This window comes from Petaurus breviceps, unplaced genomic scaffold (genome assembly GCF_028583685.1).
Source record: "Petaurus breviceps papuanus isolate PSGF00001 unplaced genomic scaffold, PetGlider_PUasm1.0 118, whole genome shotgun sequence".
NCBI lineage: Eukaryota > Metazoa > Chordata > Mammalia > Diprotodontia > Petauridae > Petaurus > Petaurus breviceps.
The window spans coordinates 15,195,699-15,209,337 of record NW_027185616.1 but is presented as its reverse complement, the minus strand read 5'-3'; the positions used below and the strand labels follow the sequence as shown (position 1 = coordinate 15,209,337).

The window sequence follows — 13,639 nt, the reverse complement described above, 5'->3', positions numbered from 1 at the left end:
TCCTTCCTTCCTTCCTTCCTTCCTTCCTTCTTTCCTTCCTTCCTTCCTTCTTTCCTTCCTTTTATCCCCAATGCTTAGCACAGTGCCTGGAACATAGTAGGTGCTTAATAAAAGCTAGACAGGTGGTGGAATAAAGTGCTGGACCTGGGGTTAGGAAGACATGAGTTCAAATATGGCCTTAGACACTTACTAGCAGTGTGACCCTGGGCAAGTCATTTGACTTCTATATGCCTCAATTTCTTTTCCTGTAATTACATCAAGGAAGATAACACAAGAGTACTTCCCTTCCAGGGTTGTTGTAAGGATCAAATGAGATATTGTTTGTGAAGTGTCTTTCAAACCTTAAAGCACTACATATTATCTAAGTACTAGGTATTATAGTAAAAGAATAAAAAATAAGATGCTAAAGGGCATTGGATAGAATATTTATGGAAGAACATAGACAAGGATTGTGGAGGATGGTGTCATGGGCTTGAGATTCATATTTTACAAAGTGAGAATACACACACACACTGATAAAAATTGTAGTTCTATGATAGCACTGGAAAAACTGGAAGTGTGGAGAATGAAATGTTTCATTTAGATTTACACAAGAACTGCCATAATTCCTGTATTTCTATCATGCTTAAGGAGAATATCTACTTAAAAAGACCCACGCCTTGGGTTTGGAAACCTATCCTTAAAATCTTTACCAGTGAATTAAGACTTAACTCCTTACATGCCAAATATTTCAAAAGCCAATGAGAAATAACAAGCTTGTTTTGTGGGTTTGAAATCTGATAGGGTGTCAGTAAAAGGGGAAGAAAAGGAATAAAAAAGCCTACTTTGGCTACTATAATTCGGCATCTGCTACAATCCCCAAACAATTTTAATTAATATGGCAGCAATGATGCAAATGATTGTAAATTTCCAAACTTGTGTGAATTGTCTGATGAATGAGGAGAAAACCTCATACCACAAAGACATCTGCAAAATATTCAAATCCTTTGTATTTGGTCATGAAAACTGTATATAGCAAACCACCAAGAATTACGTAAGCTCGGATAAATCTGCAACCAGCCTGTCTTCTCCTCCAACAATACATTCTTTGCCATTTTGTGGTGGTCATAGAATGTCAGTGTTAACAGAAAGGGGAAAACTTTACCCCTTTTTAAACACCAAAAACCCCAGCACTCTCCCCTCCTCCTCAAAAAATCTTTAATAAAATATGTTTTAGGGGCGTCCAGGTAGCACAACAAGTAAGAGCACTGGCCCCAGAGTCGGGATGACCTGGGATCGAATCCGGGCTCAGACACTTAGCACCCACCCAGAAATAACTGGCTGTGTAACCTTGAGCAAGTTACTTAACCCCAATTACTTTGAAAAAATGTTTTAGAATTTTGTATTTATCATATGGAATATTTGAGAACAAATTATATTTCATTCAGGGAAATAATGCTACAATACAACTCTACAGATACATTTTTATACATATATATTTTTATATTTCATAATATATAACATATGCAACATGTTATACATATTTATACACAAATATATGTGTATAAATACATATTCTCTGATACTTTGCTGTCCACCTATCCAGCCAATGTGAAATAATGATGAGAAAAGGAAATATATTTTTTCCTTATCTAAAATGATATTCCTATATATTTCAAATAGTGTAGTGTAATTTGACTGATTTGTCTCAGGATGGAGTACCTGCTATATTGTCATAAATATTAATTATTGGCTTCTCCCCACGTTTATACTTCTAATTCATATATCCTTGAGGAATTTGTTCAGTATCCATATGACAGCTTTATACAATTAGGAATTTTTTTTCCCTTTTACACAGGGCACTGACTGTTGGTTTGGTTTCTTTTTTTTTTTTTGGAGGGGGTAGGGCAAGGCAATTGGGGTTAAGTAACTTGCCCAAGGTCATGGGTAGTAAGTGTTAAGTGTCTGAGGCTGGATTTGAACTCAGGTCCTCCTGACTCCAGGGCCAGTACTCTATTCACTGTGCCACCTAGTCACCCCTTTGGTTTCTTTTTGTCTTTGTTTTACTATGGATTAGCAATTTAATCCCTCTGGGTTTTAATTTGCTCATTTATAAAATCAAGACATTAATACACTTTCAAACCCACAGACTTATAATGAGAAAAGCATTTTGTAAATCATGTGGGGCTACAGAAAAGTGCTTCACAAACAATATCTCATTTGATTCTCACAACAGCTCTGAGAGAAAGGTCTATTATTATCTCCAAGTGACAATTGAGGAAACTGGGGCAAAAGAGGTCACATAGCTAGTAAGTATCTCAGACTGGATTTAAACTCAGGTCTTCCTGACTCTAGGTCCAAAGCTGAATTTACTGTACCACTTAATTGTTTTATAGGGTAGAGAGACTATCAATTCAAGTCAATACCTTCTCTGGAAATTAAAGTTTCAAAGAGTTGCCTAAAGCACTGAGAGTATAGGTGATTAGCTCAGGGTCACACAGCTAGTATGTCTCAGAAAACAGACTAGAACCCAGATCTTTGACTTCAAGCCTGACTCAGTACTATGTCACATCACCTCTCAAAATTGTATGCATCTTAAGGTTTACAAAGTATTGTCCTCCTAACAACTTTGTGAGATTGCATTTTGATTAATGCTAGAAAGAAACACTATGAATTAATTTAAAAAAAAGGCATTGGGAAGGGGAGAAGGAGAAGGGGGGAGCATAAGAGAGAAAAAGAGTAAGATAGCAAAAAAGGAGGAAGGGGAAGGGAATAAAAATAAAAGAGGGTCATTGAGGCATCTTTTTTAATGTAGCCCGCCCAAAAAAGTAAGAGACAAGTACAAACCATAAAGGTAATTTTGAAAGCTACTGGATAAACCTCTAATTTTTAAAAATACATCATATAAATGGAGGGTAATCATTATTATCAGTTTTATTTCTTCCTCAAGGGAAGAAGAGAAAGAATGGAACTAACAAATATGATTATGGCAGGGCCAGGTACTAAATGATACTCCCCCCTCCATTTTATTATTGTCAATACTGAAAATATTGTTTCAGATAATGGTTGAAAATGTTTTCAAAATGCTTTTCTATTTTTACCTTTTTTTAAGGAGGTAGATAGTCTGTCTATATTTTTGTCTTAAGCTGGGTAATAGTCAGGGGTGTGCTGGAATAAGCTTGACATGGGCTCCAAAAAACAATTGCTAAGTTTTCAGGATGCATATATACCTCAGAAATAGACAATGCTAGGGGCAGCCAGGTAGCACAGCGAGTAAGAGCACCGGCTCCAGTGTTGGGATGATCTGGAGATCAAATCCCAGGCTCAGACACTTAGCACCCACCCAGAAACACCTGGCCGTGTAACCTTGAGCAAGTTACTTAACCCTGATTGCTTAAAAAAAAATAGACTGCTACAAAACAGATTTTGCTTTATAGTTTCATTGACTGTCTAAACAAGAAAATACTGGAGAGAATGTTAATAATGCAGATTAAATTTAAAAGTGTCTTTTGCATGCAATTTCCCCCCTGGAAATATAATTGTTAAACATTTACCACCATATCCAGTTATATTCATTGAATTAAATATTTGTTATACTTTAGAATCTGACATAATTCTATAACTTTTCTTCTTTAATATCCATGATTTCGGGTTTTAATTCACTAAAGTGCTTCCAAGGACTTGCATTAATTCATACATAGTTTTTCATATTTGACTCTGATGTTTTGGAGAATTTAGGAAATGGACAGAATATTTTATGATTTTATAAAAATCTCAACCAAATTGCTAAAATTTTCCCTAACTGGGTTGAGTTTATTAGACAAATTGAAGAAATTTTGGAAATTCAAATATGATTCACGTGTAGTCAAAAGTGTATCAAAAAATTAATGGATTTTACTATAACTCTTGATCTTCAAAATGATCAAATTCAATGTTTTTAACTGTCAAATATTTCAGGTTTATAATATAAACTAAGTGTCTTTTAAAAATTCTTTCCCTTTACAATCAATAAACCAGTATAAAGAAGGAAAGGCAGGGAAGAAGCATGGTACAGTGTAAAGAGTCTGAGGTTTGGAGTTAGAGGATCTGGGTTGAAGTGTGACTTTGGGTGAGCCATTTCCTCTATTTGAGCCTCAGTTTCCTCAGGTGCCTGTAAAATGAGGAAGTTGGGCTAAATGAGGAGTTTGGACTTGAAGGTTCCTTTCATCCCCAAGTCTATCATTCTAAATCACACAATCTGATGATGTCTCTTCACACAGAATTGCAAGTATTTCTGAGTTCAATCTTAATTATTTAAATATTTTTTTACTTAATGCTGATTATATATGAACTTCATTTAAGCCCAGAGACAACTTTTTTGCCACTCTGGGTTCTTGGCAAATAAAGAAGTGACTATGTGCTTTATTTCCTGTGGTTACTTCTATAATTTTCTCTCTTACATCAGGGTCATAGAACATGATTAGTCATGGTGAGTCATCTCTCCCTCTGTGGTATGTGGTCACCATGACCTCTCAATCCCCCAATTAATTGAAAATCAGGATATGTTCATATTGACCTCAGTGAGTAAGGGTGTAGTTCAGCCTATCTGTCAAAAAATAAGGGTTTTTTCATTTGTTTTGCTTTGCTTTTATTTTTATTGGTTGTAAGAAATAAAGAACTTTTGGAAGGAAGAATTCATAAACTAGTAAAAATTTGCCAAAGACCATATTGGCAACTGGAAAATGGTTTCCCCAGACAACAGTTTTCTCAATGAAGTTTCTTTCAAAACAGGCAAAGGAAGAATCGTCTTCTTTAAAGTTTTAGTGAACCTTTATCATAAGTCTTTTGGACTTCTTCCAGTCTTGCAGTAAACTTATAAGGTTCTGGTTAGAGTCTTAGAATTTCAGAGCTAAAAGTGACCTCAGAAGTCACTGAGTCCAATCCCTTCCTACAGCATCAATCCCACAATAACATACCTCACAGAAAATGTTCATCCAGCTTCTATGCTCTCCAGTGATGATGAAATGGCTGCTTTAGTAAGGCAGTTTATTCTACTTTTAAAAAGCTCTATTAAGAACTTATATATTTTTCTTTATATTTAAATTTTACTTCCTGGAATTTCTGCCCATTATTCCTAGCTCTGCCATTTAGGATCAATTGAAATTAACCCCATCTTTCCTATACCCAACATCCCTTCCAGTACTTTGAAGATAAAAAATGCTGCTATAATCTCAGTCCCTGAATCTTCTATTAGGTATAAGTTAGAGCTTACTCTGTTATTTATGTGTATGTTACAGCCCTTCTGTTATCAGTCAGTTGTTTCAATCATGTCCAACTCTTTGTGTGACCCCACTTGGGATTTTCTTGGCAAAGATACTACTGTGGTTTGCCATTTCCTTCTCTGGCTCATTTTATGGATGAGGAAACTAAGGCAGACAGGGTTAGGTGACTTGCCCAGGGTCACACAGTTAATAAGTACCTGAGGTCAGATTTGAACCCAGGTCTTCCTGACTCCAGGCCCAGCACTCTATTTGTCAACCACCTAGCTGCCCTAAGACTTTCTATAAGATTATAAGCTCTGAGAGCAGGATTAATTTTTTTTTATTTCTCTAAGCACCAGAGTACAGTGTTCTTGCACACAATACTTAGGGACAGCAGATTGGTACAGTGGATGAAGCACCAGTCTGAGAATCAAGAAAACCAGAGTTCAAATTTGGACTCGGACACTTGCTAGATACATGATCCTAGGCAAGTCATAACCTCTGCCTCAGTTTCCTTATCTAGTAACAACACTTACATCTGAAGGTTGTTGTGTTGTGATGAACAAATACGATAGTAATTTACAACACTTAGCATAGTATCTGGCACATAGGAAGCACTATATAAATTTTAGCCATCACCATCATTATTATTGTGATTATTATTACAGCAGGTACTTAATAACCTTGGCTGAATTTAATTGAATACAAAAGAACATAGTCTTCTTAAATCAACCTGCCTGTTTTTTCAGACTCTTTGATACACGATACAGTATTCGAGAGAATGGACAGCTCCTAACCATTCTAAGTGTGGAAGACAGTGATGATGGTGTGTACTGCTGCACTGCCAATAATGGAGTAGGAGCTGCTGCTGAGAGTTGTGGGGCCTTGCAAGTGAAAATGAGTAAGTACCATGAATTAAAATATTAAATAATTCATTTATTTAATTAATTAATTCAAAGCAATAAGACCATTAGACCAAAATATTTATAACCTTCCTTGATTTTTTTTAAATCCATTCAACTTTAGAAACACTTCTAACCTATGCTTGCCCAGTAATTTATTCTCTATGGTACTTTTAATAGAAAATTGACCCATTGTAAAACATTCTTATAAAGGTATCTTACAGTGACAACTAGAAGTAGATGAAGTAGGTGTGGTTCATGCTTTAAAATGATGGTGATCTCTAAGCCTCCTTCAAGCCCAAAGAGTCTAGGATTGTGTGATAAGTAAAATCATAACTTGAGGCGGCTAGGTGGCTCAGTGAATAGAGCATTGGCCATGGAGTCAGGAGGACTTGAGTTCAAATCCAGCCTCAGACCCTTAACACAAAACTAGCCATGTGACCTTGGGCAAGTCACTTAACCCCAATTGCCCTGCCCTCCCCCCTCCAAAAAGCAAAAAAAAAATTCACAACCTCTGGAATCCAGGAAGTTTCGAAGTTATTTTGGGTTTTGCTCACCAGACAAAATCTTAAAATATATATTTTGACCTACTTGTGACAAATGATATTCATTCTCATTCAAAGCTGGTGTTTTCATTTGCCCAGAGATCTGGAGTTCTTCCATTTCATTAAACAAGTTAATAGTATATATTTGTACAGTTCCTTTCCTAAAATACATACACGTAGTGTATCTGATCTTATCACTGTAGTAGCTCTGAGGAGTCAAAGCTGGCAAATACTATCTTCATTTTATAGATGATGAAACTGAGGAAGAGATAGGTAAAAATGACTTTGTGGGACTCTTAAAGCTTTTGTCTAGTTTCTTTAGGGCAGCTGGGTAGCAGAGTGGATAAAGTGCCCAGCCTGGAGTCAGGAAGACTCATCTTCATGAGTTCAAATCTGCTCTCAATTTCCTTATCTGCAAAATGAGCTGGAGAAGGAAATGGCAAACCACTCCAGTATCTTTGCCAAGATAACCCCAAATGGGGTGATGGAGAGTCATACATGACAAAAATGACAATTCCTTTTTAATTACACAAAACGGTGTGTTGTACTGTAAACAACACTGAATCATGGGACCTGGGTGAAAGGAAAATTTTGGAGGAACAGTCTGAGTTGAACGGTATAGCTCCAAAAGAAATTGTCCTCAGAAATAGAATTTAGTTGTGATGGATACATCTGATGATAAAAATCCACTAGGCTACACTGCATGTTCAAACATAAAGGCACCTCATTCAATCATTTTTGAATGAAAGAAAAAGTGCTTAGTTTTGCCCCATTTCTGTGATGATGGCAGGTCGATAAGGGAGCAGCCTATGAGAGAAATGACATGCATTCCACTTCACAACAGCCCATTTTCAAAGACAGTCTTTCATTGTTTTAGTAACATAAGATAATTCAGAGTGACATAAAAGCAATACAATGTGGTTCCCACAGATTCTCTTGGGAATGTTATTAGTTGGCAATCTCTTTGCCACTCTACAACTCTTGTTACATGATCATTGCTAGAAAATATCCTTCGGGAAGTCGATAGCCAGTGTGTTTTGGAGCCATCCAAGTGCCTGTCCCACAGTAATTTAATAATTAATTTTTTCCAAATGGTTTCATTGGCAACTATGTGGCACAATGGATAGAGCTCTAGGCTCAGAGTCAGGAAGTTGTTTATCAGTCTTTTTCAGTCATGTCCAACTCTTTGTTCCCCATTTAGGGTTTTCTTAGCAAAGATACTGGAGTGGCTTACCATTTCTTTCTCCAGCTCATTTTATAAGTGAGGAAACTGAGGCAAACAGGGTTAAGTGACCTTCCCAGGGTCACACAGTTAGTATATGATTCCCTTCTGACTCCAGACCTAGCACAATACCAAATGTACCACCTAGCTGCCCCTTCCTGGAGTCAGTTAGACCTGAGTTTAAATTCAGTCAGAGATCTTACTTGCTGTGTGACCCTGGGGGAATCACTTATGCTCTATGTGCCTGCTTCCAAGTTTCCTCAACTGTAAAATGGAGACAATGGTGGTATTTGCCTCCTAGGGTTATTGTGGGAATCAGATGGTATAATAATTTGTAAAGGGCATAGCACAGTCCCTCACACATAATAGGTACCTTGTAGAGTTATTTTTCAGTCATATCCAACTCTTTATCATCCAATTTGGGGTTTTCTTGTCAAAGATACTGGAGTGGGTTGCCATTTCCTCTCCAGCTCATTTTACAGATGAGGAAATTGAGGCAAACAGGGTTAAGTGACTTGCCCAGAGTCACACAAGTTAGTAAGTGTCTGAGTCCAGATTTGAACTTAGATTTTTCTGAATCCAAGTCCAGTGCTCTATCCACTGTACCACATAGCTGTCCCAGTAAGTAGGTGCTTACTAAGTGCTTTTTCCTCCCCCACGCCTTTAAATAAAAACATGAATTGAATCCGCATATTTAAAAATCATGTTGCACAACCTCCCCCTTCCTTTATGAAACTTTATTCTAATTATATTAGACTTGAAAAGACTCTGGATAAGATATCAGAAGAACTGGTTTGGAGTAGAGATGCTGTCAATATCTAATGTTGGACAAATTCTTTACCTTCACTGAGTTTCTGGGTATACTTCCTGCACAACCTCACAAGAATATTTTAAATGATCAGACGAGCTTCTGTGCCTTTCAAAGAGCACTCTAGGCTACCTGTTAGGAGGCCAGGGTTGTCACCCTAGTTCTACTACTAATAACTGTATGACTTAAGGGAAATCACTTCTCTCTGGGCCTCAGGTTGCTTGTCTATAAAATAGGATGGTAGGGGGCGGCTAGGTGGCACAGTAAATAGAGCCCCAGCCCTGGAGTCAGGAGGACCTGAGTTCAAATTCGGCCTCAGACACTTAACACACACACACAAAAAATTAGCCGTGTGACCTTGGGCAAGTCACTTAACCCCAATTTCCCTACCTCCCCCCTACTCAAAAAAACAACTGCCCCCCCAAAATAAAATCGAATGATAAAGTGGTATGATGTAACGGACAGTGATAAATCTGGGGCCAAAAGGTCCAGCTCTGTGTCTCATTATTGATTATAATTGTAATTTGAACAAGTTACTTTATTTTACTAAGTTTCAGATTGTTCATCGTATTAAAAATATTTTACAAGGAAGGGATTGGACTGTATAACCTCTAATAATAATAAGCATAGCAATAGAGACATGATCTATGATTTCCTTGTAGAAATTTTCATAGATTTCCACGGGAAGAAATCCCCTGTATTAAATACATATTTACATAGTGTTTAAGGCTTTTGAAGTGCTTTCTTGATGTCAGTCTTGGGATATAATTCATATACAGTTATCCTACATCATGGAGGCTAGTGGCATGGTGCTTCCTCCTCCCCTGCCAATCTGGAAAATCCACATAAAAACTCTTAGCCCTCCCTTTATACCAGAGAAGAAGTATGAATTATTATGGTATTAAAAGATAAAATATGTCCTGAGTTTGTAAACTTTTTCTGTGTCATCTGCTGGCCTTTGCATGTTGTCTCAGCTTCCACAAAATTCCCATTTAGTTTCTTATTCTGACCCATGATATATAGAAACTGCAATGGGAAAGTTGCAACGTGGAAGGGATAACTGTAAATATCATCCATCCTTGACAGATTAAGGTTAATTTACTCACCCATGGCCACACAGTTAATAACTTTTTGCTGGTGATGGTCAGTTGTTTCAGCTGTGTCTGACTCTTTATGACCCAATGTGGGGTTTTCTTGGCGAAGACACCACGGTGGTTTGCCATTTCCTTCTCCAGCTCATTTTACAGATGAGGGAACTGAGGCAAACAAGGTTATGTGGTTTGTGCAGGGTCACAAAGTTAGTAAGTGTCTTGAGACCAGATTTGTGCTGAAGTCCCCCTGATTTCAGGCCCAGTACTCCATCCACTCTTCCACCTAATTGCCCCACTAATAACTTTGTGCAATGTAACTGGAACCCATCTCCTGCTTTCAAATCCGTAATCCATTACACTAGATCATTCTGCCTCTAAGGTATGTTCTAGTTCCAGGTTTATGATACTGCATGTATGTGACATGCAGGCGCCATGTACTTCTAATACTCTATGATAGTACTTGTGATAACGAAATGCACAAAATGCTGTCAACAAGTGTTATTAGCCAGTCAGCTAGCATTGACATTAAGAAATTAAGAAATTAATCCTACTCAGTGCCAACTATGTTAAGCATTAGGGATAGAAAGAGAGGGGGAAAAACATTAGTCTCAAGGATCTCACAATCTAGTTTATCATCCAGCACAAAATCACATCGATTATTTTTCAGTAGATTAGTTTTATTGTGATTTTTAAAATCGAAGGCAAAATTCCACTATATACATTATATTATTTGGCTCTGTGTGCATGTATGATACTTTACACTCTAAGTGTATTCTGGGACAAATTGCATGTAGATTGTATATTTCAAAATTAATAATTTTGCCTATATCAGGACCAAGATATTGAAAATCCATGAAATTCAATGCTTGCACAGTTGTGGGAAACTGCTCTCACTGCTAATTTGATTGCAAACTCTTAGAATTTTGCTGGAGAACAAGCTGGTTGTATACAGGTTATAAAAATAATCTTTGATCCATTCATTCCATTGTTTTAAATATATACTTAAAAGTATCATAGGATGTAAAAGAGGGATAGGAAGAGATAGGAAGGGAGAAAGAGAGATAGCTATTTACAGATTTTTACAACAGTATAAAATAAAATTTTAGAAACCCAGAAGTAATCGAAATACCCAACAACTGGGAAATAGCTAAATAAAATGAGGCCTATTTAATCAAATACTGTAAAGCTATTAAATCCAACAAGTATTAAAAAGAAAAGAAAAATATTTGGCCATGAAAAAAGAAAAGTGAATGGGAATAAGTAAACAAACAAAAATCCCTAATAATTGCTCAAGGAGAGTGACTAAAAAAATTCATTGTGATACTTATTGAAGTTTGTTAAGCTAAAACTATATACTTGCTAAAGCAACTTTAATTATATTTATATTCAATACTTTAGTTAAAAATAAAATACATAAGGAAACTGCTTTCTTCAGTGAGTCCTTTAACAAAGTGAAAAAAAATTGCAGTGTCTAATCAGTAATTTACAATTAAATTTTTTCCTCAGTTTTGCTTAGCCCAACAACCACTTAATAATATTTTAAAATAATTTACTACTCTAGTAATACTAACATCTGTGGGTTAAATTAACATTTAACTTTTGGAAATTTGCTACCTCAAGAGTGTCTCAGAATTTCTTATGAAAGTATTTGTAATTACATGACCACTGATAAAAACATTTAGGTCTTTTAAATTATTCACTTGTACTGAAATATAAATAAATGGATCCTAAATTTCATGTATTGTAAACATTTATCCTGTTCTAATGTCTATAAAATAGTCAGCTCTTACTTTGGACTTTTTTTCTTTTAGAGCCTAAAATAACACGTCCTCCAATCAATGTAAAAATAACAGAAGGATTAAAGGCAGTCTTGCCATGTACTACAATGGGCAATCCCAAGCCTTCAGTATCATGGATCAAAGGAGACACCATACTCAGAGTAAGTTTTTGAAAAAGTATATTTAACATAAAATATTTCTTTTCTTTTTTTTTTTTGTTTTTGCTTTTTGGAAAGGCAAGGCAATTGGGGTAAAGTGACTTGCCCAATGTCACACGGCTAGTGTTAAGTGTCTAAGGTCAGATCTGAACTTAGGTCCTGCTGACTCCAGAGCTGGTGCTCTATTCACTGTGACACCTAGCTGCTCCTAAAATATTTATTTTCAAAGAGTCATAATGATTTTATTAGTTATTACTATTGGTCATGAAATTTCATGTTTATATCTTCTGGACTGCTGACATAGCTTCCTAATTGGTTTCTCAGTGTCTAGTCTCACCTTGTCATCTAAGTACTGATGCTAAGTTCTTTCACCAACCTGCCTCTCATAGTGAGAGACATAGAAAAATTAGCATTTTTTTTCTTGTTAAAAAATTATTTTTAACATTCCTTTAAAAAAAAAACTTCTGAGTTCTAAATTCTTTCTCCCTCCCACTTCCTCCTAATTCACTGAGAAGGCAAGCAATACAATATCAATCATATATGTGAAATCCTGCAAAACATATTTCCATATTAGCCAATTTTTAAAAGGAAGAAAACTATGAAAGCAAGAAAATTATACTTCATTTTTCACTCTGAGTTCTTCAGTTATCTCTCTAGAGGTGGATAATATGTTCTTTTCATCATGAATCCTTTGGAATTGTCTTGAATCATTATCTTGATCAGAATAGCCAAATCTTTCATGACTGATCATTATTACAACATTGCTGTTAGTGTATGCAATGACCTCCTCATTCTTCTCACTCTACTTTGCATCAGTTCAAATAGGTCTTGACATGTTTTTTGAAACTACCCCTGCCTTGTCATTTCTTGTAGCACAATAGTATTCCATCACACTCATATGACACAACTTGTGATACCATTTCTGATTTGATGAGCATCCCCTCTATTCCCAATTCTTTTGCCACCACAAAAAAAGATATATATTTTTTTAATACTTATAAGTCCTTTTCCTTTTTCTTTGATCTCTTCAGGATACACATCCAGTAGTTGCTGGGTCAATGGGTATGCACAGTTTTATAGCCCCTTGCATATAGTTCCAAATTGTTCTCTAGAACATTTGAGTTCACTATTCCACCAATCATTCATTTAGTGTGCCTATCAAAAAATTAATATTCACATGAAGCATATGGTAAATTTATCAAAGTGTCTTGGGATCATTATAGATTGAGAACTAGAACAAGACCTTTAAGGCTATCTCATCCAACCCTCTCATGTCTCGGGTGAGGAAACTGAGAGTGAGGAAGGGGGAGTGGTTTGTCCATGATTACATAGATGGTAAATAGCAGAGTCTGGACTCAAACTTAGGTCCCTTGACTCCAAACCCATGCTTCCTCTTTTACTTTTAAGGGGAAAGGGGGAATGAGCAGAGAAGTGGTACAAAGAAAAAAAGAAGACTTTTGAGTTTTTGCCCTCATATTTCACACAGAAAATCACTGAAAGACTGGACAATCTTAAAGAATTTCTTTGCTCAAGAGGAAGTTAAGTGTGGTGGGGAAAGCACTGCAATTGGGTTCAATTTTTTTGTTTTGTGATTTACTTTGTGTTCTTGTATAAGTTATTTATCCAGCCTGTGTTTTAGACTGCTAATTTGTGAAATAAGGATGTTCCGATCTCTTCCAGCATTAAGTCCTATGACATAAGGCAGTGAGAAATTTTATGAATTACTGAGCTTGAAGTAGCTTTAAGGAAGGGCACAAGTCACATAGGGAGAGACAAAAATAAGGCCATTTCCCTTTCTATTGCTAGAGATCAGGGGATTGACAAAGAAAAATCTGTGTGTGTGTGTGTGTGTATGTATGTGTGTGTGTGTGTCCATAGAGTCCAGCAGAAGATATTAATTTAGGGCCTTAAATTTG

The 13,639-nt window shown here is 36.3% G+C and overlaps 1 protein-coding gene across 1 annotated transcript in view; it reads left to right on the top strand.

The window, feature by feature from the left end:
- The window catches only part of MUSK (muscle associated receptor tyrosine kinase), a 221,111-nt gene that overhangs the window by 83,624 nt on the left and 123,848 nt on the right, over nt 1-13,639 (top strand). Inside the window, exons 3-4 of the mRNA XM_069086620.1 lie at nt 5,969-6,120; nt 11,599-11,726. Coding sequence (XP_068942721.1) covers nt 5,969-6,120; nt 11,599-11,726 — 280 coding nt within the window. The remainder of the gene's footprint in view (nt 1-5,968; nt 6,121-11,598; nt 11,727-13,639) is intronic.